The sequence below is a fragment of the Procambarus clarkii genome, chromosome 53 (genome assembly GCF_040958095.1).
Source record: "Procambarus clarkii isolate CNS0578487 chromosome 53, FALCON_Pclarkii_2.0, whole genome shotgun sequence".
NCBI lineage: Eukaryota > Metazoa > Arthropoda > Malacostraca > Decapoda > Cambaridae > Procambarus > Procambarus clarkii.
The window spans coordinates 19,906,245-19,932,815 of record NC_091202.1 but is presented as its reverse complement, the minus strand read 5'-3'; the positions used below and the strand labels follow the sequence as shown (position 1 = coordinate 19,932,815).

The window sequence follows — 26,571 nt, the reverse complement described above, 5'->3', positions numbered from 1 at the left end:
TTACCTTGCTCTAAATAGTAATCCAGCAACAGGTTGTGTAGGTCATTTTTGTTGGCTTGGTAGGGAACTTCTAGTTGATACTCATGTGCAAGAGTTTGTAGTTCAGTCCTCTTGGCACGACTTAAAGTCCCTATTTCACCTGCTGGATTTGCACGGAAAGTTTGGAGACGAAACATGGTGAAATTAGCAAATAAAGGTACACGAATGTTCAATAATGAAATGTCAGAAACAGGACAACGTGGCAACTGGTACCTATCCTGTGTGATCTTTAACAATTAACGTTAAGTGAAAGATATTAAATGATTAAATGAAATCAAGGGCGCAGGAAATCTTGTACCCGGTACTCATGTAAGAGAATAAGGGCAAGAAAATCCTACTAACAAATGAAACAGAGTTTCGAAAACAAATGAAACAGTCAAATGCTTCAAAAGTAAAATTGGTAGTCCAAGGATGTAGGCATACCTTGCCGAGTCTCTATAGGACATAAAGCAAGTTTTTCCTACTGAATTTAATATGATACTTACAGAATCAGCGAACTTTTGTGCTCTGAAAAAATAAGCTAATTCCCTACCGTTGTATGTATCATCATCTCTGACTGACGTGTAGGGGTGCGAGGTGTCAACTGGTGACGAGAACTGCTGCTGAGGTCCCAATTCAGCAACTAAAGTTCGAGCTAGAGGAACTATGGCCCTCTTTATCCTCCTACAGTCAGATTGCAGAAGATTGGGTACTCTTGACCCGGGGCAGACCACAGTACCAGGGTACCAATATGATGATCTGTCAGAATGAGAAATATTCAAGGGACATAGATGGTAAATACGAGTAATAACAAGGAGGGAGAGATGACCAATTAAGAGTATGACTGAGGCCTACAGTCACCACGTAATCCAAAGTTGTCTCACCTTCACTATATGTTACTCTCGTAATGCACAATACACCGCACCTTATAAAAAATGAAATTGAATGAAAAATAGTAAAGCTACGTTAACAAAGTTAAATACGCTTACCATAAATTACCACTTGGCACCAGTACCTGAGTGAAGCTCCTAGGACAGGGCCCCCATATAACTTGTGACGGTAACGCGTTGGTGTTCGGCTGTTTAAGGCTAGGGGTATGGCCTCGTCACATAGTTATAAAAAAAAAAATAGAAAAACTGGAACTTCGTCTGTGGTAAGGTAAGGAGAAGACACACAAAACACAAGTAAACTTTAACAATGAAATTTTAATTACGTTAAATAAATCAAAACATGAAAATAATGCACAAACAAATATGTATAATAAAATCAATGAATCAAAATAATAAGAATACTTAAATGACACAATGAAAAGTTACGTTAAGTCAAAATAACAAGAAGTGCAATACAACAGTTAAGTGGGAGGTGCTGGAATATTGGCTTAAAGCCACCACCTCTCTCAGTACACGCTAACGTCTAGCTGGGAGGAGTGCTGGCTACGAAAGCACGGAACATTCTGAAGACTGATGTTGGGGCGACCCCAGACATCGGGTAGTATTGGGGGGCGAGTGCAGGTGCAGCCAGACCGGCGACCAATCAGCGGAGCCGTAGCGATCAACGGGTAGTTTGGTGATTTGGGTCCGAACAGGTGGCGGGCTGCATACGTTTCTGCTCACCCTTGCTGGTGCTGGTGTTGTTGGCGTTGTTGGACATTTCTTCCATAGTCTTTTTATATAATTGTGAAGACGTAATTTTGGAGGGAAGAGCAGGCTCAATCTCTTGAAGGAGATTATCGTCACACACTACACACCATAAAGAAAACTAACATGCAGAAACTGCAAGCAGTGCAAAATAAGGCGCTAAGGAGAGCAACAAAACACCGTCCACCATATGATCAGACAATCCAGGAGCTCCACGAACTCCTGAACACACAGCCACTAAACATCAGACTGCAGCACCAAGCAATCAGGGTGTGGAACACCATCGAAAAGTTAGAGGACCCAATGTTAGAAAGATTGTTCCAAGATGAGACGCCCCGCTCCCACAGCTGGTGGCCCAAGAGCCTCGATTCTCTAGATGAAAACCCCGCCCCACAATACATAATTCCCAGATGATATACTGACCAGAAATCCCTCCCCAAAATAAATGGTTAAAAAAGTATGTAAATAAACAATAATATAATAAATAGCCTTGAACAAAACATGTGTGGAACTATTGGAATGTGTATATATGAATGCTACACAGTATTCATCTATAGACATCCACATATGGTGAAACACATGTGAAGAACCTCTCACACACTCACAGCTCCCTGACAAGAGGGAGCCAGCTTAGCTTAGCTGCCAACACCCACACATGGTGTCAGCAAGGCGGACAGCCCGCCTGCTTTCATACCTCTCACTGTATTTCCCACTATGTAAAAGACACATCAAACACTTCATGTAGGGCATACGTAAATCTGTGTATCTATGTATTTACGTATGTAGGTTAGCTTAGCATTTTAAAACCACCGAATTACCCTCGGTGGTTGATTGTTCAATAAACCCTTGAACTATATGTTCAACACATCTCTCACCCTGTCCTTGGAGGACAGAAGAAAATGTATACATGCTGGTTAGCATTATAAATGTGTGGCCACGTCTGTGGTAGAAAAATACAACTAAGTATTTATAAAAGTATATATTTATATACTTTTATATTTTATATTTATATTTATATTTATAATTTATTTATTTATAAGTATAAAAAAAAGTATTTCCTACTTCTAAACTTTCCTCTTCGTCTGTGTCTCTCCATCCTCTTTAATATAAAAGAATACTCCCACGTTAAGTGCTATGATTATAACAACTCCCCAGACTCCCACGTTAAGTGACTACACCACCACCAGACTCCCACGTTAAGTGACTACAACCACCACCAGACTCCCACGTTAAGTGACTACACCACCACCAGACTCCCACGTTAAGTGACTACACCACCACCAGACTCCCACGTTAAGTGACTACACCACCACCAGACTCCCACGTTAAGTGACTACAACCACCACCAGACTCCCACGTTAAGTGACTACACCACCACCAGACTCCCACGTTAAGTGACTACACCACCACCAGACTCCCACGTTAAGTGACTACACCACCACCAGACTCCCACGTTAAGTGACTACACCACCACCAGACTCCCACGTTAAGTGACTACACCACCACCAGACTCCCACGTTAAGTGACTACAACCACCACCAGACTCCCACGTTAAGTGACTACACCACCACCAGACTCCCACGTTAAGTGACTACACCACCACCAGACTCCCACGTTAAGTGACTACAACCACCACCAGACTCCCACGTTAAGTGACTACACCACCACCAGACTCCCACGTTAAGTGACTACACCACCACCAGACTCCCACGTTAAGTGACTACACCACCACCAGACTCCCACGTTAAGTGACTACAACCACCACCAGACTCCCACGTTAAGTGACTACACCACCACCAGACTCCCACGTTAAGTGACTACACCACCACCAGACTCCCACGTTAAGTGACTACAACCACCACCAGACTCCCACGTTAATAGGTTCCACCATAAACACTGTCGATATTCATGGAGAATATTGGACATTAGGTCCACTAAAGTCCACAGTCGCCCACTGTTCTTCACTGTGGTACACAGTCGTCCACTGTGGGACACAGTCGTCCACTGTGGTACACAGTCGTCCACTGTGGGACACAGTCGTCCACTGTGGGACACAGTCGTCCACTGTGGGACACAGTCGTCCACTGTGGGACACAGTCGTCCACTGTGGTACACAGTCGTCCACTGTGGGACACAGTCGTCCACTGTGGTACACAGTCGTCCACTGTGGGACACAGTCGTCCACTGTGGGACACAGTCGTCCACTGTGGCACACATACATTGTTGTTGTAAATACAGCAATCAATAATACTATTTTTTTTTACAAATAGACAAAAAATCAAAGTTGAACAAATGCAGACTGAACAAGGACCATCCTTAGGCCTATAACGGTGTGCTAGTGAGGTCTCGACCCAGCTAGGCTAGAGGAGCCAGCCAGCCAGCCAGCCAGCCAGTGGTAGCCTAGAGGACCCAGCCAGCCAGTGGTAGCCTAGAGGAGCCAGCCAGCCAGCCAGTGGTAGCCCTAGAGGACCCAGCCAGTGGTAGCCTAGAGGACCCAGCCAGCCAGTGGTAGCCTAGAGGAGCCAGCCAGCCAGCCAGTGGTAGCCCTAGAGGACCCAGCCAGTGGTAGCCTAGAGGACCCAGCCAGCCAGTGGTAGCCTAGAGGAGCCAGCCAGCCAGCCAGCCAGTGGTAGCCTAGAGGAGCCAGCCAGCCAGCCAGCCAGTGGTAGCCTAGAGGAGCCAGCCAGCCAGCCAGCCAGCCAGTGGTAGCCTAGAGGAGCCAGCCAGCCAGCCAGCCAGCCAGTGGTAGCCCTAGAGGAGCCAGCCAGTGGTAGCCCTAGAGGACACACCACATAAGAACACCACAGTTAATAATAATAATGCTAGACATCAAGACGATGTATATAACTTTGATTATCTGTGAGGTTTGTGGAGACCTTGACCCCTGACGGACCCCAGGCGGACCCCGGCGGACCCCTGACGGACCCCGGCGGACCCCGGCGGACCCCGGCGGACCCCAGACGATGCTGGCCAACACTCCCCAGTGAAGGACACCTTGTGACTCTCCCGTCCATGTTGTATCAACCTCACTTGTAATTGACCTCAACTTTACAAGGTAATAATGTTAGATTTTCCAATGTATGAAAACATGGTATTTTGCACTGATGGAAATACAGTATTGGGAGAAATGGGGTGTTGTGTGGGGGGGGGGGGGGGAGGATGTTGTAGAGAGGGAGATGGTGTAAAGAGTTTAGATATTGATGGAGAACAATTTCCGGTAGATAAGTGTTGGATATACAGATAATTTCGTGGCGGCCAGTAAAGTAGACAATGTGCTCCGTCCACAGTTTGTGTTGAGCCATGTTTTGTCCCGCGTGTTGTCACACTATCAAGTAACATCCCCATACTGTACCTTCTACTGCCACACCCGGCTCATTGAACCACGACCAGTGTTTGGTCACGCCAGGCGGTGCTCCCACGGAGGTCCTCTCCTACTGCTACGAATTAGTCTCAAGCGTTAAAGCTCTCCATTAGTTAATTTATATTAACGCTAGTTATTAGTTTACTAGCTCCAAAGGCACAATATTATGGCAGTGATGAGCGGGAAGGTGGCGGCGGCGAGCTGCTCAAGTAATTAAGTTATGAACTGAGGAAGTACGTTAGCAAAATGCGTGGCAAGAGCACCACTAGCAAGCGTTACCTTAGTGAAGGGAGCTACTCGGGCACCTGGCCCACCACCACCTTCCTAGCCTCAAGCGACGACCCCAGGAGTGCCGCGCGGGGCGCCACACTGCGGCAGTACACTACACTATACAGTGGCTGGGGACAACAAAACACGGGACTAGCTAAATAAGTTTATTTTGCCAGTAGAACGGTTACACGTGGACACCAGTGAGGCTGCCTGCAGGCGCGGGCCCACTCACCCACACTGGCCACCACACAACATATTCAAACAGACTGGCATGGGTAGTGTGGTTGTGGTAGTTGGTGGTGGTGGTGGTGGTTGTGGTAGTTGTGGTGGTGGTGGCGGGGCAGGACACACCCGCAGGGAGAGGCACAAGACCACACACGGCTTCCCCTCCCCCACCACTATGAAGCTGCTGCTCGCTCGTTCCTATTACCTTCTTCGCTCAGACACTCGAGGGAGCTGAGGGCGTCGTCGATCTCGGAGCCAAGCCCGTCGTCTTCCAGCACCGACGACGACAAGTGAGTGGTGCCGCATGTAGCTGGTGGCAGTCGAGGTTCCGATGAGATGGGTGGAGTGGGCGGTGCGGGCGGCAGGGGTTCATCTAACAGGGGTGGGGTGGGTGGCGGAGGTGGTAAAGGTTCGTCTTCGAAAGGTGGAGTGGGTGGGGCGGGTGGCAGAGGCTCCACCTCGCCCTGCGGAGTCGTCGCTGTCAAAGGAGCTTCGATGGTGTTCAAGTGGGACGAGGCCGCCCCTAATGGTAATGTTGACTCTAGTGGCGGCGGCACCTTGGGAATACACTCCACAATTTCCACCGTGGATTTGGCTTGACTGTGGTGTTGTAGAGAGACCTCCGGGAGCTGGGGGCGTTGTTTAGGCAGGTGTTTCTCTTCAAGCTGAGACCCTGACTGATGCAACATGTGATCTATCTGCAGTTCTTCCGGTTCTTCGGCAGAGGTCAGGAAATAGGGGTCAACAGTGAATGACAAGGCCTGGTGTACCGGTTCTTGGTGATTGTTCAGTACAACCTCCTCTAATTCTGGACGTACTACTGCGTCTGCCACCATCACCTCTGTGTCGTGCTGTGAAGTGTCGAGAAAATCAGAGTGGAGTGCAGTCTGGCGAGACACCTCATCATAGCCCTCATCTGTAGACGCGGGCGGGAGCTCTTGGGGTGTGGTCGAGATGTGGCTGCCCTGGGAAAGTTCGTCCTCAACAGCCAGCCTGTTGTGGCGCTGCAGGTGTGGTGGTGGTGACGGGGAGGTGTGGTTGTTACCTCCTCCTCCTGCTCCTGCTGCTTCTTGAGGCTGTGCTGGGAAGGCGTCATCTATAAGGATACACGAACCTTCTGCGACACGCTCGTCGTCAGACTGGACCGAAGTTTGGTGAACGTAGTGCAGCTCCTCCACGCACAGCTGAGACTGTTCTCCTGCTTCTGCTGCAGTGTTCACTGTGCCTGCTGCTGCTGCAGTGTTCACTGTGTCTGCTGCTGCTGCAGGGTTCACTGTGTCTTCTGCTGCTGCAGTGTTCACTGTGTCTGCTGCTGCTGCAGTGTTCACTGTGTCTTCTGCTGCTGCAGTGTTCACTGTGTCTTCTGCTGCTGTGTTCACTGTGCCTGCTGCTGCTGCAGTGTTCACTGTGCCTGCTGCTGCTGCAGTGTTCACTGTGTCTGCTGCTGCTGCAGTGTTCACTGTGTCTGCTGCTGCTGCAGTGTTCACTGTGTCTGCTGCTGCTGCAGTGTTCACTGTGTCTGCTGCTGCTGCAGTGTTCACTGTGTCTGCTGCTGCTGCAGTGTTCACTTTGTCTTCTGCTGCTGCAGTGTTCACTTTGTCTTCTGCTGCTGCAGTGTTCACTGTGTCTGCTGCTGCTGCAGTGTTCACCGTGTCTGCTGGTGCAATGTTCACTGTGTCTGCCTCACCCTCTGCCAGATGCTCACTTATAACAGCTTCTGAACTATTCAAAATTACCACTGAACTAGGCACACTTACATCAACTAGTGATCTATCTGAAGTGGAAGAATCTTCGACCACTGTGGTAGAGACACTTACAAGCACTTGTGACTTATCATCAGTGGGTATGTCCACCATCACCGGATGAGAAACATCTGCAAGCAACTGCGAAAGATCAGTTGGCGAAGACACACGAATGAGTTCCTGTGAGCGACCTCCAGTTGGAGGTTCTCCGTCCCGCTGCTCTGGACTCTGCCACACACTATCCTCGCCCAGAGTCTCAGCAGACAGCTGCAGCAGAGGCTCCCTGGCAACTTCTGACGAAGATTGGTCTGCAGACGTGGAACTTGATGAACCTGGTCTGTGTGTCTGCTGGGGAATGTCCTGGGGCGGCTCGACTACACAGGCAGGCGCCTCCACTACCCCCCAGCCTTGCCCCGGAGGCTCAGAGGCTCCTGCAGGCACCTGCGGAGCCTCGCGGCTGCCGGTGATCTCCTCATCGTCTTCTTGGTTGGTTGGTTGCAGTAATGGTTGAGTTTCCTCCGACGCTGGAGGAGAGGGCGTGAGAGGCAGGGAATACTTGAGGGCTCTGGCTGTGGGTTTTGGAGGGTGTGGGAGGGAGTGGTGGAGGTGGGGGTCCTGGTAGTGGGAGTGGCGGGGGGTGGTGTGGCAACCCGGGTCTGTCAGCCGCGAGATGGGCCGAGAACCGCCCCCACACGACGAGTTGTCGTCCTCCAACGTCAGCTGCTTGAAGAATTCTCGACGTTTCTCGGCCAGCTCGGCCCGGCAAGAGGCGGCCGAGCGTGTTGAGCCTGGCGAGGACGCGGCCGGGGACGAGGTGGCAGCGGGGCCGTCCACGGTGCTGCCCACGTGTGTTGAAGGAGGCCTCGAACCTGTCGCCTTAAAACCTATCAACTCGCACTGGTCGCTGTAGAAGGAAGCCACAACATCTCTCCGACGATTGGCTTTATCCGGGTCGTCCTCTGGCCGCAGGCGCGCGTCTCCGCCCGCGGTGGGCGTGAGAGGCGGCTGCGGCGGCAGGGTGGCGGCGGGTGGCGGGGCCTGGGAAGGGGCCGCCACCGATGGCGGTTCCCGCTCGCGAGAGTTCGAGTCCCTTGGACGGTATTTTTCCTCGGCCGCCACGCCGCATTTCTTGTCTTTCTTGCCGAAGCAGCTACAAGGCATGGTTGTGTGGCGTGGGGTGTGTGGCGTGGAGGGCTGGCGTGCACACGTCACCAGTGCCGCTCAACTGTGGTGGTAGTGGTGGTGGTGGTGGAGGGCCGGCGGCTCACCATGGCCTCCGTGCCATGGTGGCGGCCGTGTCAGTACCGTGTCACACGAGTTAAGAGTGGAGGTGAGGGCGAGGCGCCGCGCTCGACACCACAACACTGGCGAGGGCAGCAGAAGGCTGGGCGGAGAGGGCAGCGAGAGATGGGCACGGGACCCCGGCGGCTGTGGCACTGGGCATCAGGCACCACCACACCCCCCGCGCCCTGCGCTGTTGCCACACCACTACACCGCACACACCCATACCACACCTCCTTGCCCTAGACCACACACACCACAACACCCACACCCACCCACACACCCGCCCTACACCACAATGTACTCCTCTGGCTCCCTCAACACAACAGGAAACGCGTATAATAGTTGACAAACACCTAAGACTACAACAGCCGGGATTGGCCGATGGCTGGCGGGGAGGCTTGGGGTATGGAGGGGGGGGGACTGGTGCGGGGGGAGGGGGGATAGGTATTGGAAGGGGGGAGGAGGAGGAGGGTGGGCACAGCGGGAGAGACGCACCACATGGAGTCGTCCTCCCTCCAGCAAGGTGCTCACATCACGCCACCGCCACCACCAGTAGAGGAGAGGAGAGTAGTGAGGGTCAAGAGGAGGGTCAGTGGCCTGGGCTGCCCTCACATGCCTCCCTCACACCCGTCAACACCTCACCACACACTACAACAACTGACCACCACCACATGCACACATTCCCTCAACCACTATTCCTTCAACTCTATCAACTTCCTTTGCTCAAGGAACCACCTTCCAAACGTAGCTAACAAGTACAGAGGCAGTTAAACTCGGTTCCATAAGGCTTAACAAAATCTAAAATCACATACATAAGAAATACATCAAATAAATTCAGGTAAACAAGATAGGCAATCAACTAACAGCCCACCATTGATCCCCCTCCCCCTCCCCCCCCGGTCACTGCAACCCACACCTGCACCACCAACCCTCCCCCTCCACCCTAACACTCCCTCCAAGCTCTCCCCTGCACACTTGCACCCATCACTACACCCCCACCCCTGCACCCCAACATAACAGCCCATCCCTGCACCCCAACATAACAACCCACCCCTGCACCCCAACACCCCCACCCCTGCACCCCAACACCCCCACCCCTGCACTCCAACATAACAGCCCCACCCCTGCACCCCAACACCCCCACCCCTGCACCCCAACATAACACCCCCACCCCTGCACCCCAACATAACAGCCCACCCCTGCACCCCAACACCCCCACCCCTGCACCCCAACATAACACCCCCACCCCTGTACCCCAACATAACAGCCCACCCCTGCACCCCAACATAACAGCCCCACTCCTGCACCCCAACATAACAGCCCCACTCCTGCACCCCAACATAACAGCCCACCCCTGCACCCCAACATAACAGCCCCACCCCTGCACCCCAACATAACAGCCCACCCCTGCACCCCAACATACGCCCCCACCCCTGCACCCCAACATAACAGACCACCCCTGCACCCCAACATAACAGACCACCCCTGCACCCCAACACCCCCACCCCTGCACCCCAACATAACAGCCCACCCCTGCACCCCAACATAACAGCCCCACCCCTGCACCCCAACATAACATCCCCACCCCTGCACCCCAACATAACATCCCCACCCCTGCACCCCAACATAACAGCCCACCCCTGCACCCCAACATAACATCCCCACCCCTGCACCCCAACATAAAATCCCCACCCCTGCACCCCAACATAACATCCCCACCCCTGCACCCCAACATAACATCCCCACCCCTGCACCCCAACATAACAGCCCACCCCTGCACCCCAACATAACATCCCCACCCCTGCACCCCAACATAACAGCCCACCCCTGCACCCCAACATAACATCCCCACCCCTGCACCCCAACATAACATCCCCACCCCTGCACCCCAACATAACATCCCCACCCCTGCACCCCAACGTAACAGCCCACCCCTGCACCCCAACATAACATCCCCACCCCTGTACCCCAACATAACAGCCCACCCCTGCACCCCAACATAACATCCCCACCCCTGCACCCCAACATAACATCCCCACCCCTGCACCCCAACATAACATCCCCGCCCCTGCACCCCAACATAACAGCCCACCCCTGCACCCCAACATAACAGCCCACCCCTGCACCCCAACATAACATCCCCACCCCTGCACCCCAACATAACATCCCCACCCCTGCACCCCAACATAACATCCCCACCCCTGCACCCCAACATAACAGCCCACCCCTGCACCCCAACATAACATCCCCACCCCTGCACCCCAACATAACAGCCCACCCCTGCACCCCAACATAACATCCCCACCCCTGCACCCCAACATAACATCCCCACCCCTGCACCCCAACATAACATCCCCACCCCTGCACCCCAACATAACAGCCCACCCCTGCACCCCAACATAACATCCCCACCCCTGCACCCCAACATAACATCCCCACCCCTGCACCCCAACATAACATCCCCACCCCTGCACCCCAACATAACACCCCCACCCCTGCACCCCAACATAACACCCCCACCCCTGCACCCCAACATAACACCCCCACCCCTGCACCCCAACATAACAGCCCACCCCTGCACCCCAACATAACACCCCCACCCCTGCACCCCAACATAACAGCCCAACCCTGCACCCCAACATAACAGCCCACCCCTGCACCCCAACATAACAGCCCACCCCTGCACCCCAACATAACACCCCCACCCCTGCACCCCAACATAACACCCCCACCCCTGCACCCCAATATAACAGCCCACCCCTGCACCCCAACATAACACCCCCACCCCTGCACCCCAACATAACAGCCCACCCCTGCACCCCAACAAAACAGCCCCACCCCTGCACCCCAACATAACAGACCACCCCTGCACCCCAACATAACAGCCCCACCCCTGCACCCCAACATAACAGCCCACCCCTGCACCCCAACATAACAGCCCACCCCTGCACCCCAACATAACAGCCCCACCCCTGCACCCCAACATAACAGCCCCACCCCTGCACCCCAACATAACAGACCACCCCTGCACCCCAACATAACAGCCCACCCCTGCACCCCAACATAACAGCCCACCCCTGCACCCCAACATAACAGACCACCCCTGCACCCCAACATAACAGCCCCACCCCTGCACCCCAACATAACAGACCACCCCTGCACCCCAACATAACAGCCCCACCCCTGCACCCCAATATAACAGCCCACCCCTGCACCCCAACATAACAGCCCACCCCTGCACCCCAACATAACAGCCCACCCCTGCACCCCAACATAACAGCCCACCCCTGCACCCCAACATAACAGCCCCACCCCTGCACCCCAACATAACAGCCCACCTCTGTACCCCAACATAACAGCCCACCTCTGCACCCCAACATAACAGCCCACCCCTGCACCCCAACATAACAGCCCACCCCTGAACCCCAACATAACAGCCCCACCCCTGCACCCCAACATAACAGCCCTCCCCTGCACCCCAACATAACACCCCCACCCCTGCACCCCAACATAACACCCCCACCCCTGCACCCCAACATAACACCCCCACCCCTGCACCCCAACATAACATCCCCACCCCTGCACCCCAACATAACACCCCCACCCCTGCACCCCAACATAACACCCCCACCCCTGCACCCCAACATAACATCCCCACCCCTGCACCCCAACATAACAGTAATTCGACTCTTGGGGGGGGTCGTAAACGAAGTAAATTCTCAAACCTCACTTCCCCCCCCCCCCCCAAAAAAAAAAAAAACCCAACCGAAGAATGGAAAGGCGGGGTTCAAGAGCTAACACCTCGATCCTGCGAGACAAATATATGAACACAAAACAATGTTGGAGAAAGTTCAGAAGTATGCCACCAGACTAGTCCCAGAGCTGAGAGGTTTAAGTTGCGAGGAAAGGCTACAGAAATTGAACCTCGCATCGCTGTAAAAACATGTATGGAATAACAGATTCTTAAGTTAATTGGTAATGAGTGATGAAAAACGTGTACTGCACTTAAACCAGCCTCCACCTCCTTAGGAAGAATGTGGTCAGTTTCAGTAGTGGACACATGGAATATATCAACAGCTGAAGCAGTGGAGAGTCCATACATAGTTTCAAATATAAATAAGATCCAGTTGCTTGACAGTTGAGAGGCGGGACCAAAGAGCCGCAGCTCAACCCACGCAAGCACAGCTAGACGAGTACATATGATGGAGCCCAATGCCGACCAGGAGAATTATGTGAGTACGTCACATACTGACGTACTGCACATAATTGTCAACACTCACATAGTGAGTGTGTGTCCCTCCCGCCCCACAGTCACTGAGACAACAAGTGGCGGGTAGGTAAACACAGAGTATGATAAGCCTTGCCAGAGGGCGGCCACAGGGCTCCCGAGGGACCTATTACACAAGATAACACACACACAATCCACCAACACCACCACCACCACCCATAGCAAGCGGGGCTGGGTCACGCGCGGCCAGTCATCAACACACATCAATTACCACACTGAAAACCAGCAGACAGGAAGAGGAGGAGGGGGGGGGGGGGACAAGAAGGAAGAAAAAGTAGAGCGTGACACCATTTGTCCAGAAAGCAGACCCATGGCGTCAGCACCAGGGGCGGGCGTCACCACCAGGGGGTTGCTTACAGTCAATATTGGCTTACTTAATAAGTGCATATGTGACATATTCACAACCAATTAGTACTTTAGTTTACCTTGAAAAGCTTCATAGAAAACACCAACCTCATCTTACCTTCTTAGTATGTAAAGATAAGCATCTTATTTACAATTATTACTTAACCTATACCGTTGATAGGTTAAGTAATAATTGTAATTACGAAGCAATAAGATGTTTATCTTAACATACTAACAAGGTTAGGTGAGGTCGGTGTTTTCTATGAAGCTTTTCAAGGTAAACTAAAATATTCGCAATCAATTAGTATGTCACATTCTTATTAAATATGCCAATATTGACTATAAGCAAGTGCGAGAACGGGTTGCAACGGCGGGCGTCAGCACCAGGGGCGGGGGCAGGAGGCGTCAGCACCAGGGGGCGGGGGGCAGGAGGCGTCAGCACCAGGGGGCGGGGGGCAGGAGGCGTCAGCACCAGGGGCGGGGGGCAGGAGGCGTCAGCACCAGGGGGCGGGGGCGTCAGCACCAGGGGGCGGGGGCGTCAGCACCAGGGGGCGGGGGCGTCAGCACCAGGGAGCGGGGGCGTCAGCACCAGGGGGCGGGGGCGTCAGCACCAGGGGGCGGGGGCGTCAGCACCAGGGGGCGGGGGCGTCAGCACCAGGGGGCGGGGGCGTCAGCACCAGGGGGCGGGGGCGTCAGCACCAGGGGGCGGGGGCGTCAGCACCAGGGGGCGGGGGCGTCAGCACCTGGGGGCGGGGGCGTCAGCACCAGGGGGCGTGGGCGTCAGCACCAGGGGGCGGGGGCGTCAGCACCAGGGGGCGGGGGTGTCAGCACCAGGGTTGGGGGCGTCAGCACCAGGGGCGGGGGCGTCAGCACCAGGGGGCGGGGGCGTCAGCACCAGGGTTGGGGGCGTCAGCACCAGGGGGCGTGGGCGTCAGCACCAGGGGGCGGGGGTGTCAGCACCAGCGTTGGGGGCGTCAGCACCAGGGGCGGGGGCGTCAGCACCAGGGGGCGGGGGCGTCAGCACCAGGGTTGGGGGCGTCAGCACCAGGGGGCGGGGGGCGTCAGCACCAGGGGCGGGGGCGTCAGCACCAGGGGGCGGGGGCGTCAGCACCAGGGGCGGGGACGTCAGCACCAGGGGCGGGGGCGTCAGCACCAGGGGGCGGGGGCGTCAGCACCAGGGGTCGGGGGCGTCAGCACCAGGGGGCGGGGGCGTTAGCACCAGGGGAGGGGGGCAGGAGGCGTCAGCACCAGGGGGCGGGGGGCGTCAGCACCAGGGGCGGGGGGCAGGAGGCGTCAGCACCAGGGGCGGGGGGCAGGGGGCGTCAGCACCAAGGGGCGGGGGCGTCAGCACCAGGGGCGGGGGCGTCAGCACCAGGGGCGGGGGCGTCAGCACCAGGGGGCGGGGGGCGTCAGCACCAGGGGGCGGGGGCGTCAGCACCAGGGGGCGGGGGCGTCAGCACCAGGGGGCGGGGGCGTCAGCACCAGGAGCGGGGGCGTCAGCACCAGGGGGCGGGGGGCGTCAGCACCAGGAGCGGGGGCGTCAGCACCAGGGGGCGGGGGCGTCAGCACCAGGGGGCGGGGGCGTCAGCACCAGGGGGCGGGGGCGTCAGCACAAGGGGGCGGGGGGCGTCAGCACCAGGGGCGGGGGCGTCAGCACCAGGGGGCGGGGGGGGCGTCAGCACCAGGGGGCGGGGGGGGGCGTCAGCACCAGGGGGCGGGGGGGGGCGTCAGCACCAGGGGGCGGGGGGGGGGGCGTCAGCACCAGGGGGCGGGGGGGGGGGCGTCAGCACCAGGGGGCGGGGGGGGGGCGTCAGCACCAGGGGGCGGGGGCGTCAGCACCAGGGGCGGGGGCGTCAGCACCAGGGGGCGGGGAGCGTCAGCACCAGGGGGCGGGGGCGTCAGCACCAGGGGGCGGGGGCGTCAGCACCAGGAGCGGGGGCGTCAGCACCAGGGGGCGGGGGCGTCAGCACCAGGGGGCGGGGCGGGGGGGGCGTCAGCACCAGGGGGCGGGGGGGGGGCGTCAGCACCAGGGGGCGGGGGGGGCGTCAGCACCAGGGGGCGGGGGGGGGGCGTCAGCACCAGGGGGCGGGGGGGGGGCGTCAGCACCAGGGGGCGGGGGCGGGGGCAGCGTCAGCACCACAATCACCAATATAACCCCCCCCCCATCACACTGTGACTGACAGCGGCAGCTGCAGCTCGGTCTCCTCCTTGGCTACAGGAAATTACAATTCACGTCACTGTATTTTGAAAGTAGAAGATTTAAAACCCATCTACAGGTCAATGGTAATTGAAATAAGTTTACTGAGGTAAAATACACACAAAGGGATGAGGTAGCTCAAGCTATTCTCACCCCGTTCAGTACATGGTGTTAATACATACATAGACACACATCACAAACAATAAACATATTACCGAACATTGAGAGATAAACATACACATTTCCTATCACTAAAGATGTTACTACGAACACTGTACGGACACGCCACGACCACCACAACACACACAACACGGAAATATAAATACGGACACACGCAAATGTACGTTGTAATAGTTGTTGAAGTACAAGCAAATAAAATCTCGAGTCCGACTCCCTATCCACCACGCCTGTGCAGTACTCCCTATCCACCACGCCTGTGCAGTACTCCCTATCCACCACGCCTGTGCAGTACTCCCTATCCACCACGCCTGTGCAGTACTCCCTATCCACCACGCCTGTGCAGTACTCCCTATCCACCACACCTGTGCAGTACTCCCTATCCACCACGCCTGTGCAGTACTCCCTATCCACTACGCCTGTGCAGTACTCCCTATCCACCATGCCTGTGCAGTACTCCCTATCCACTACGCCTGTGCAGTACTCCCTATCCACCACGCCTGTGCAGTACTCCCTATCCACTACGCCTGTGCAGTACTCCCTATCCACCACGCCTGTGCAGTACTCCCTATCCACTACGCCTGTGCAGTACTCCCTATCCACCACGCCTGTGCAATACTCCCTATCCACCACGCCTGTGCAATACTCCCTATCCACCACGCCTGTGTAATGATTGGCTGAGCAACACCCCTGCTGGAGGACACGTGGTGGCTGAGCAACACCCCTGCTGGAGGACACGTGGTGGCTGAGCAACACACCTGCTGGAGGACACGTGGTGGCTGAGCAACACCCCTGCTGGAGGACACGTGGTAGCTGAGCAACACCCCTGCTGGAGGACACGTGGTGGCTGAGCAACACCCCTGCTGGAGGACACGTGGTGGCTGGAGGACACGTGGTGGCTGGAGGACACGTGGTGGCTGGAGGACACGTGGTGGCTGGAGGACACGTGGTGGCTGAGCAACACCCCTGCTGGAGGACACGTGGTGGCTGAGCAACACCCCTGCTGGAGGACACGTGGTGGCTGAGCAACACCCCTGCTGGAGGACACGTGGTGGCTGAGCAACACCCCTGCTGGAGGACACGTGGTGGCTGAGCAACACCCCTGCTGGAGGACACGTGGTGGCTGAGCAACACCCCTGCTGGTGGACACGTGGTGGCTGGAGGACACGTGGTGGCTGGAGGACACGTGGTGGCTGAGCAACACCCCTGCTGGAGGACACGTGGTGGCTGAGCAACACCCCTGCTGGAGGACACGTGGTGGCAGCGCTGACGTGTCCTGTTACCACCACCATACAGATAAGATCAGCCCACACTATTGTCTGTAACCTCCAAGTGAACAATGCGGTGATTACTGCTGCGGGAAGGGAACCGGTGGAGGGGGGGGGGGGTGTAGAGTTGGACCAAATGCCGCCCATCAAGTGTGGGGGGAAAGGATCGGCCCACAGACCCCTTTCACAAAGTCAGTCAACAGTGGATGTGAGCCTGTCGGCCGAGCGGACAGCACACTGGACTTGTGATCCTGTGGTCCTGGGTTCGATCCCAGGCGCCGGCGAGAAACAATGGGCAGAGTTTCTTTCACCCTATGCCCCTGTTACCTAGCAGTAAAATAGATACCTGGGTGTTGGTCAGCTGTCACAGGCTGCTTCCTGGGGGTGGAGGCCTGGTCGAGGACTGGGCCGCGGGGACACTAAAGCCCCGAAATCATCTCAAGATAACCTGGAGGAAAAGATCGGCCCACAGACCCCTTCAACAGTGGCTGTCAGCAACCCAACCTGCAGAGTCCAGCGTGTTGACACATCTCACTCTATTTCAGAAATTGAATTTCAAATGCGTTCAGGTGACAGATTTTTGTTTTGGGGGCAACCTTTTGTTTACAATTACGGGGAGGTGGGCAGGGAGGGAGATGATGGCATGACGGTTGGTGGCAGGGAGGGAGATGATGGCATGACGGTTGGTGGCAGGGAAGGGGGAGATGCAGGAAGGGTATACGAAGGGAGGGAGGGAGGGAGAAGGTGGGGGAAGAGCGTGTGGGGGCAGGAAGGGAGGATATGGGGGAAGAGTTCAGTGTGGGGGCAGGTGGGTGGTGATGGGGAATGGCATTTGTTGGTAGGGAAGATGATGCAGTGAGGGAAGTGATGGGGGAACGTTATGTGGATAGGGATTAGAGATATCTTGAGGTTATCTTGAGATGATTTCGGGGCTTTTAGTGTCCCCGCGGCCCGGTCCTCGACCAGGCCTCCACCCCCAGGAAGCAGCCCGTGACAGCTGACTAACACCCAGGTACCTATTTTACTGCTAGGTAACAGGGGCATAGGGTGAAAGAAACTCTGCCCATTGTTTCTCGCCGGCGCCTGGGATCGAACCCAGGACCACAGGATCACAAGTCCAGCGTACTGTCCACTCGGCCGACCGGCTCCCATGGGGGATGGGGGAAGGTTATGTGGGGAGGGATTGAAGATGGGGCAAGGATGTATGTGGGGAGAGAGGAAGATGTGGGGAATGGTGTTTGTTGGTAGGGAGGGAGCTGGGAAGGGTGTGTGTGTGCGGGGGCAGTGCGAGAGGAGACTGGGAAGGGCATGTAGGAGCATAGAGGAGATGGGGAGTGTATGGGAGACTATGGGGAGGGTGTGTAGGGGGAGAGAGCTGGCTACTGGTCAACCTGGACACCTCCGGGTACCCGATCTAGCCAAATATATATAATTTATGTATATCAAAATTTCAATATCCATGCCGTAACCTGGGCCAGGATTCAACAAAGATTTACACAAGTACTCACGAACCTCTACGTCTTTTCTCACTCTTTAACAGCGTTGTTAACAATAATTAAACAGTTTATGAGCTCCGAAGCACAAGGAAGCTCTTCATGACAACAATGACACGTTTGAAAAGTTTCCATGTTTGTAAACTGTTTAATAAATGTAAACAAAGCCACCAAACATTGAGAAAATATGTACTCACCTAGCTGTACATGCGTGGGTTCAGCTCTAGCTCTCTGGGTCCGCCTCTCAACTGTCAATCAACTGATTGTTTCCCTCCCCAACCCCTCAGGAAGCAGCCCGTAGCAGCTGTCTAACTCCCAGGTACCTATTAACTGCTAGGTGAACAGATACATCAAGGTGAAAGAAACTCTGCCCATTTGTTTCCGCCTCCGCCGGGGATAGAACCCGGACCCTTAGGACTATGAATCCCGAGCGCTGGCCACTCAGCCGCCAGGCCCCTGCTAATGTACACGTTCGTAAGTACTTGTGTACATGATACCTGGTTGATGGGGTTCTGGGAGTTCTTCTACTCCCCAAGCCCGGCCCGAGGCCAGGCTTGACTTGTGAGAGTTTGGTCCACCAGGCTGTTGCTTGGAGCGGCCCGCAGGCCCACATATACCTGGTTGATGGGGTTCTGGGAGTTCTTCTACTCCCCAAAGGCTTGTTGGGGGGTGCTTGTTGCTTCAGTGCTTGTTGAATCTGGGCTCCCGGAATACTGCTGCCCTCAAGACTGTTCAAACGCAACACAAGACTGTAACAAATGTCGTCTTTACAAGCAAATGTCTGGACAGGCTCATGGGGTTTATCATGCATCCGTAGAGCAATATATGGGTAGGAGTCTACAGGCGACAACCTCAGACTCCACCATTAGTCACTAACAATTAACGTGTCAACTTAGGATTCATATACTCATTCAGTGCAAGAATTATGGCAAACAATTCTGTTTGAAGAGTGGAATGTACAGTAACTATCAGGAGAATGCGCCAAGCCACCACGACTATATAGCACTGGGAAGGGATCAGGATTGGGATTTGGGATGGGATGCGGGGGAAGGAATAGTGCCCAACTACTTGGACGGTCGGGGATTGAACGCCGACCTGCACGAAGGGAGACTGTCGCTTTACCGTCCACCCCAAGGGATTGAAGCGTGGAGGTCCAGTTATATATAAGGACTCCACACTCACAGGAGTAGGAGCCATCTCTACGCTGTCACAACAACTGCAGTTCCAGCTGTGCGAGAGGACTGGTGCAAGGAGCCATCAGTGGGACAAATAGGAGCCCCACACCTCCAGTTGCACACACAGCCCCGCTCCTGTGCCAGGTAAGTCTACTACGGGCTCACCATAGCCTGTGCTACTTGGAACTTGTTCCGAGTAGCTGAACCTATAACAACAACAGCAACAACCTCTAGTTGCCTCATATCCAGGAAGGGAGTCATTTCTCGCAATACAATTAAGTGGTATTATTAAAAATAATGACAAGGATGTGTTTGGCTCGAAGACAATAATGACAACAACGTCTGTGTCTTCCACTGGCATGAGGGAAGGAACTAAGACAATTATTCTCAAATATCACAACATTCCAGGATAATGAGACGGCAACATTGGCACGTGTTGTTGTTGTATTGTAGTGGGTGGTGCAGTTGTATTGTAGTGGGTGGTGCAGTTGTTGTTGTATTGTAGTGGGTGGTGCAGTTGTTGTTGTATTGTAGTGGGTGGTGCAGTTGTATTGTAGTGGGTGGTGCAGTTGTTGTTGTATTGTAGTGGGTGGTGCAGTTGTTGTTGTATTGTAGTGGGTGGTGCAGTTGTTGTTGTATTGTAGTGGGTGGTGTAGTTGTATTGTAGTGGGTGGTGCAGTTGTTGTTGTATTGTAGTGGGTGGTGCAGTTGTATTGTAGTGGGTGGTGCAGTTGTTGTTGTATTGTAGTGGGTGGTGCAGTTGTTGTTGTATTGTAGTGGGTGGTGCAGTTGTTGTTGTATTGTAGTGGGTGGTGCAGTTGTATTGTAGTGGGTGGTGCAGTTGTTGTTGTATTGTAGTGGGTGGTGTAGTTGTATTGTAGTGGGTGGTGCAGTTGTTGTTGTATTGTAGTGGGTGGTGCAGTTGTTGTTGTATTGTAGTGGGTGGTGTAGTTGTATTGTAGTGGGTGGTGCAGTTGTTGTTGTATTGTAGTGGGTGGTGCAGTTGTTGTTGTATTGTAGTGGGTGGTGCAGTTGTATTGTAGTGGGTGGTGCAGTTGTTGCTGTATTGTAGTGGGTGGTGCAGTTGTTGTTGTATTGTAGTGGGTGGTGTAGTTGTATTGTAGTGGGTGGTGCAGTTGTATTGTAGTGGGTGGTGTAGTTGTATTGTAGTGGGTGGTGTAGTTGTTGTTGTATTGTAGTGGGTGGTGTAGTTGTTGTTGTATTGTAGTGGGTGGTGTAGTTGTATTGTAGTGGGTGGTGTAGTTGTTGTTGTATTGTAGTGGGTGGTGTAGTTGTATTGTAGTGGGTGGTGTAGTTGTTGTATTGTAGTGGGTGGTGTAGTTGTTGTTGTATTGTAGTGGGTGGTGTAGTTGTATTGTAGTGGGTGGTGTAGTTGTATTGTAGTGGGTGGTGTAGTTGTATTGTAGTGGGTGGTGTAGTTGTTGTTGTATTGTAGTGGGTGGTGTAGTTGTTGTATTGTAGTGGGTGGTGTAGTTGTATTGTAGTGGGTGGTGTAGTTGTATTGTAGTGGGTGGTGTAGTTGTATTGTAGTGGGTGGTGCAGTTGTTGTTGTATTGTAGTGGGTGGTGTAGTTGTTGTTGTATTGTAGTGGGTGGTGTAGTTGTTGTTGTATTGTAGTGGGTGGTGTAGTTGTTGTTGTATTGTAGTGGGTGGTGTAGTTGTTGTTGTATTGTAGTGGGTGGTGTAGTTGTTGTTGTATTGTAGTGGGTGGTGTAGTTGTTGTTGTATTGTAGTGGGTGGTGTAGTTGTTGTTGTATTGTAGTGGGTGGTGCAGTTGTTGTTGTATTGTAGTGGGTGGTGTAGTTGTTGTTGTATTGTAGTGGGTGGTGCAGTTGTTGTTGTATTGTAGTGGGTGGTGTAGTTGTTGTTGTATTGTAGTGGGTGGTGTAGTTGTTGTTGTATTGTAGTGGGTGGTGTAGTTGTTGTTGTATTGTAGTGGGTGGTGCAGTTGTTGTTGTATTGTAGTGGGTGGTGTAGTTGTTGTTGTATTGTAGTGGGTGGTGCAGTTGTTGTTGTATTGTAGTGGGTGGTGTAGTTGTTGTTGTATTGTAGTGGGTGGTGCAGTTGTTGTTGTATTGTAGTGGGTGGTGTAGTTGTTGTTGTATTGTAGTGGGTGGTGTAGTTGTTGTTGTATTGTAGTGGGTGGTGTAGTTGTATTGTAGTGGGTGGTGTAGTTGTATTGTAGTGGGTGGTGTAGTTGTATTGTAGTGGGTGGTGCAGTTGTATTGTAGTGGGTGGTGTAGTTGTATTGTAGTGGGTGGTGCAGTTGTATTGTAGTGGGTGGTGCAGTTGTTGTTGTATTGTAGTGGGTGGTGTAGTTGTATTGTAGTGGGTGGTGCAGTTGTTGTATTGTAGTGGGTGGTGCAGTTGTTGCTGTATTGTAGTGGGTGGTGTAGTTGTATTGTAGTGGGTGGTGCAGTTGTTGTTGTATTGTAGTGGGTGGTGTAGTTGTATTGTAGTGGGTGGTGCAGTTGTTGTATTGTAGTGGGTGGTGCAGTTGTTGCTGTATTGTAGTGGGTGGTGTAGTTGTATTGTAGTGGGTGGTGTAGTTGTATTGTAGTGGGTGGTGTAGTTGTATTGTAGTGGGTGGTGCAGTTGTATTGTAGTGGGTGGTGTAGTTGTATTGTAGTGGGTGGTGCAGTTGTTGTTGTATTGTAGTGGGTGGTGTAGTTGTTGTATTGTAGTGGGTGGTGCAGTTGTTGTTGTATTGTAGTGGGTGGTGCAGTTGTATTGTAGTGGGTGGTGTAGTTGTATTGTAGTGGGTGGTGTAGTTGTTGTTGTATTGTAGTGGGTGGTGTAGTTGTATTGTAGTGGGTGGTGTAGTTGTTGTTGTATTGTAGTGGGTGGTGTAGTTGTATTGTAGTGGGTGGTGTAGTTGTTGTTGTATTGTAGTGGGTGGTGTAGTTGTTGTTGTATTGTAGTGGGTGGTGCAGTTGTATTGTAGTGGGTGGTGCAGTTGTTGTTGTATTGTAGTGGGTGGTGTAGTTGTATTGTAGTGGGTGGTGCAGTTGTTGTTGTATTGTAGTGGGTGGTGTAGTTGTATTGTAGTGGGTGGTGTAGTTGTATTGTAGTGGGTGGTGTAGTTGTTGTTGTATTGTAGTGGGTGGTGTAGTTGTATTGTAGTGGGTGGTGTAGTTGTATTGTAGTGGGTGGTGTAGTTGTTGTTGTATTGTAGTGGGTGGTGCAGTTGTTGTATTGTAGTGGGTGGTGCAGTTGTTGTTGTATTGTAGTGGGTGGTGCAGTTGTTGTTGTATTGTAGTGGGTGGTGTAGTTGTTGTTGTATTGTAGTGGGTGGTGCAGTTGTTGTTGTATTGTAGTGGGTGGTGCAGTTGTTGTTGTATTGTAGTGGGTGGTGCAGTTGTTGTTGTATTGTAGTGGGTGGTGTAGTTGTTGTTGTATTGTAGTGGGTGATGCAGTTGTTGTTGTATTGTAGTGGGTGGTGCAGTTGTTGTTGTATTGTAGTGGGTGGTGCAGTTGTTGTTGTATTGTAGTGGGTGGTGCAGTTGTTGTTGTATTGTAGTGGGTGGTGCAGTTGTTGTATTGTAGTGGGTGGTGCAGTTGTTGTTGTATTGTAGTGGGTGGTGCAGTTGTTGTTGTATTGTAGTGGGTGATGCAGTTGTTGTTGTATTGTAGTGGGTGGTGCAGTTGTTGTATTGTAGTGGGTGGTGCAGTTGTTGTTGTATTGTAGTGGGTGGTGCAGTTGTTGTATTGTAGTGGGTGGTGCAGTTGTTGTTGTATTGTAGTGGGTGGTGCAGTTGTTGTTGTATTGTAGTGGGTGGTGCAGTTGTTGTTGTATTGTAGTGGGTGGTGTAGTTGTTGTTGTATTGTAGTGGGTGGTGTAGTTGTTGTATTGTAGTGGGTGTAGTTGTATTGTAGTGGGTGGTGTAGTTGTTGTTGTATTGTAGTGGGTGGTGCAGTTGTTGTTGTATTGTAGTGGGTGGTGTAGTTGTTGTTGTATTGTAGTGGGTGGTGCAGGTGTTGTATTGTAGTGGGTGGTGTAGTTGTTGTTGTATTGTAGTGGGTGGTGTAGTTGTATTGTAGTGGGTGGTGTAGTTGTTGTTGTATTGTAGTGGGTGGTGTAGTTGTTGTTGTATTGTAGTGGGTGGTGTAGTTGTTGTTGTATTGTAGTGGGTGGTGTAGTTGTTGTTGTATTGTAGTGGGTGGTGTAGTTGTTGTTGTATTGTAGTGGGTGGTGCAGTTGTTGTTGTATTGTAGTGGGTGGTGTAGTTGTTGTTGTATTGTAGTGGGTGGTGCAGTTGTATTGTAGTGGGTGGTGCAGTTGTATTGTAGTGGGTGGTGTAGTTGTATTGTAGTGGGTGGTGTAGTTGTATTGTAGTGGGTGGTGTAGTTGTATTGTAGTGGGTGGTGCAGTTGTATTGTAGTGGGTGGTGTAGTTGTATTGTAGTGGGTGGTGTAGTTGTATTGTAGTGGGTGGTGCAGTTGTATTGTAGTGGGTGGTGTAGTTGTATTGTAGTGGGTGGTGCAGTTGTATTGTAGTGGGTGGTGTAGTTGTATTGTAGTGGGTGGTGTAGTTGTATTGTAGTGGGTGGTGCAGTTGTATTGTAGTGGGTGGTGTAGTTGTATTGTAGTGGGTGGTGCAGTTGTATTGTAGTGGGTGGTGTAGTTGTATTGTAGTGGGTGGTGCAGTTGTATTGTAGTGGGTGGTGTAGTTGTATTGTAGTGGGTGGTGCAGTTGTTGTTGTATTGTAGTGGGTGGTGTAGTTGTATTGTAGTGGGTGGTGTAGTTGTATTGTAGTGGGTGGTGTAGTTGTTGTTGTATTGTAGTGGGTGGTGTAGTTGTTGTTGTATTGTAGTGGGTGGTGCAGTTGTTGTTGTATTGTAGTGGGTGGTGCAGTTGTTGTTGTATTGTAGTGGGTGGTGTAGTTGTATTGTAGTGGGTGGTGTAGTTGTTGTTGTATTGTAGTGGGTGGTGTAGTTGTTGTTGTATTGTAGTGGGTGGTGTAGTTGTATTGTAGTGGGTGGTGTAGTTGTTGTTGTATTGTAGTGGGTGGTGTAGTTGTATTGTAGTGGGTGGTGTAGTTGTTGTTGTATTGTAGTGGGTGGTGCAGTTGTTGTTGTATTGTAGTGGGTGGTGCAGTTGTTGTTGTATTGTAGTGGGTGGTGCAGTTGTTGTTGTATTGTAGTGGGTGGTGCAGTTGTTGTATTGTAGTGGGTGGTGTAGTTGTTGCTGTATTGTAGTGGGTGGTGTAGTTGTATTGTAGTGGGTGGTGTAGTTGTATTGTAGTGGGTGGTGCAGTTGTTGTTGTATTGTAGTGGGTGGTGTAGTTGTTGTTGTATTGTAGTGGGTGGTGCAGTTGTTGTTGTATTGTAGTGGGTGTAGTTGTATTGTAGTGGGTGGTGTAGTTGTTGTTGTATTGTAGTGGGTGGTGTAGTTGTATTGTAGTGGGTGGTGCAGTTGTATTGTAGTGGGTGGTGTAGTTGTATTGTAGTGGGTGGTGTAGTTGTTGCTGTATTGTAGTGGGTGGTGTAGTTGTTGTTGTATTGTAGTGGGTGTAGTTGTATTGTAGTGGGTGGTGTAGTTGTTGTTGTATTGTAGTGGGTGGTGTAGTTGTTGTTGTATTGTAGTGGGTGGTGCAGTTGTTGTTGTATTGTAGTGGGTGTAGTTGTATTGTAGTGGGTGGTGTAGTTGTTGTTGTATTGTAGTGGGTGGTGTAGTTGTATTGTAGTGGGTGGTGTAGTTGTTGCTGTATTGTAGTGGGTGGTGTAGTTGTTGTTGTATTGTAGTGGGTGTAGTTGTATTGTAGTGGGTGGTGTAGTTGTTGTTGTATTGTAGTGGGTGGTGTAGTTGTATTGTAGTGGGTGGTGTAGTTGTATTGTAGTGGGTGGTGTAGTTGTTGTTGTATTGTAGTGGGTGGTGTAGTTGTATTGTAGTGGGTGGTGTAGTTGTATTGTAGTGGGTGGTGTAGTTGTTGTTGTATTGTAGTGGGTGGTGCAGGTGTTGTTGTATTGTAGTGGGTGGTGCAGTTGTTGTTGTATTGTAGTGGGTGGTGTAGTTGTATTGTAGTGGGTGGTGTAGTTGTTGTTGTATTGTAGTGGGTGGTGCAGTTGTATTGTAGTGGGTGGTGTAGTTGTATTGTAGTGGGTGGTGTAGTTGTTGTTGTATTGTAGTGGGTGGTGTAGTTGTATTGTAGTGGGTGGTGCAGTTGTTGTTGTATTGTAGTGGGTGGTGTAGTTGTATTGTAGTGGGTGGTGCAGTTGTTGTTGTATTGTAGTGGGTGGTGTAGTTGTTGTTGTATTGTAGTGGGTGGTGCAGTTGTTGTTGTATTGTAGTGGGTGTAGTTGTATTGTAGTGGGTGGTGTAGTTGTTGTTGTATTGTAGTGAGTGGTGTAGTTGTATTGTAGTGGGTGGTGCAGTTGTATTGTAGTGGGTGGTGTAGTTGTATTGTAGTGGGTGGTGTAGTTGTTGTATTGTAGTGGGTGGTGTAGTTGTTGTATTGTAGTGGGTGGTGTAGTTGTTGCTGTATTGTAGTGGGTGGTGCAGTTGTTGCTGTATTGTAGTGGGTGGTGTAGTTGTTGCTGTATTGTAGTGGGTGGTGCAGTTGTTGCTGTATTGTAGTGGGTGGTGCAGTTGTTGTTGTATTGTAGTGGGTGGTGAAGTTGTTGCTGTATTGTAGTGGGTGGTGTAGTTGTTGCTGTATTGTAGTGGGTGGTGCAGTTGTTGTTGTATTGTAGTGGGTGGTGCAGTTGTTGTATTGTAGTGGGTGGTGTAGTTGTTGTTGTATTGTAGTGGGTGGTGCAGTTGTTGCTGTATTGTAGTGGGTGGTGCAGTTGTTGTTGTATTGTAGTGGGTGGTGCAGTTGTTGCTGTATTGTAGTGGGTGGTGAAGTTGTTGTTGTATTGTAGTGGGTGGTGCAGTTGTTGTTGTATTGTAGTGGGTGGTGCAGTTGTTGTTGTATTGTAGTGGGTGGTGCAGTTGTATTGTAGTGGGTGGTGTAGTTGTTGTTGTATTGTAGTGGGTGGTGTAGTTGTTGTATTGTAGTGGGTGGTGTAGTTGTTGTATTGTAGTGGGTGGTGTAGTTGTTGTATTGTAGTGGGTGGTGCAGTTGTTG

At 52.4% G+C, this 26,571-nt stretch overlaps 2 protein-coding genes across 5 annotated transcripts in view; both read right to left on the bottom strand.

Annotated features, from left to right (window-relative positions):
* Positions 1-26,571, bottom strand: part of LOC138352350 (adenylyl cyclase-associated protein 1-like) — a 299,780-nt gene that overhangs the window by 230,490 nt on the left and 42,719 nt on the right. The gene's annotated exons all lie outside the window — the stretch shown is intronic.
* LOC123767205 (proline-rich protein 36) lies at positions 5,685-8,414 on the bottom strand. The gene is made up of 2 exons (XM_069304903.1): positions 7,199-8,414; positions 5,685-6,958 (listed from the first exon to the last, which is right to left on the bottom strand). Exons 1-2 carry the CDS (start codon positions 8,412-8,414, stop codon positions 5,685-5,687), a joined length of 2,490 nt encoding a protein of 829 aa, XP_069161004.1.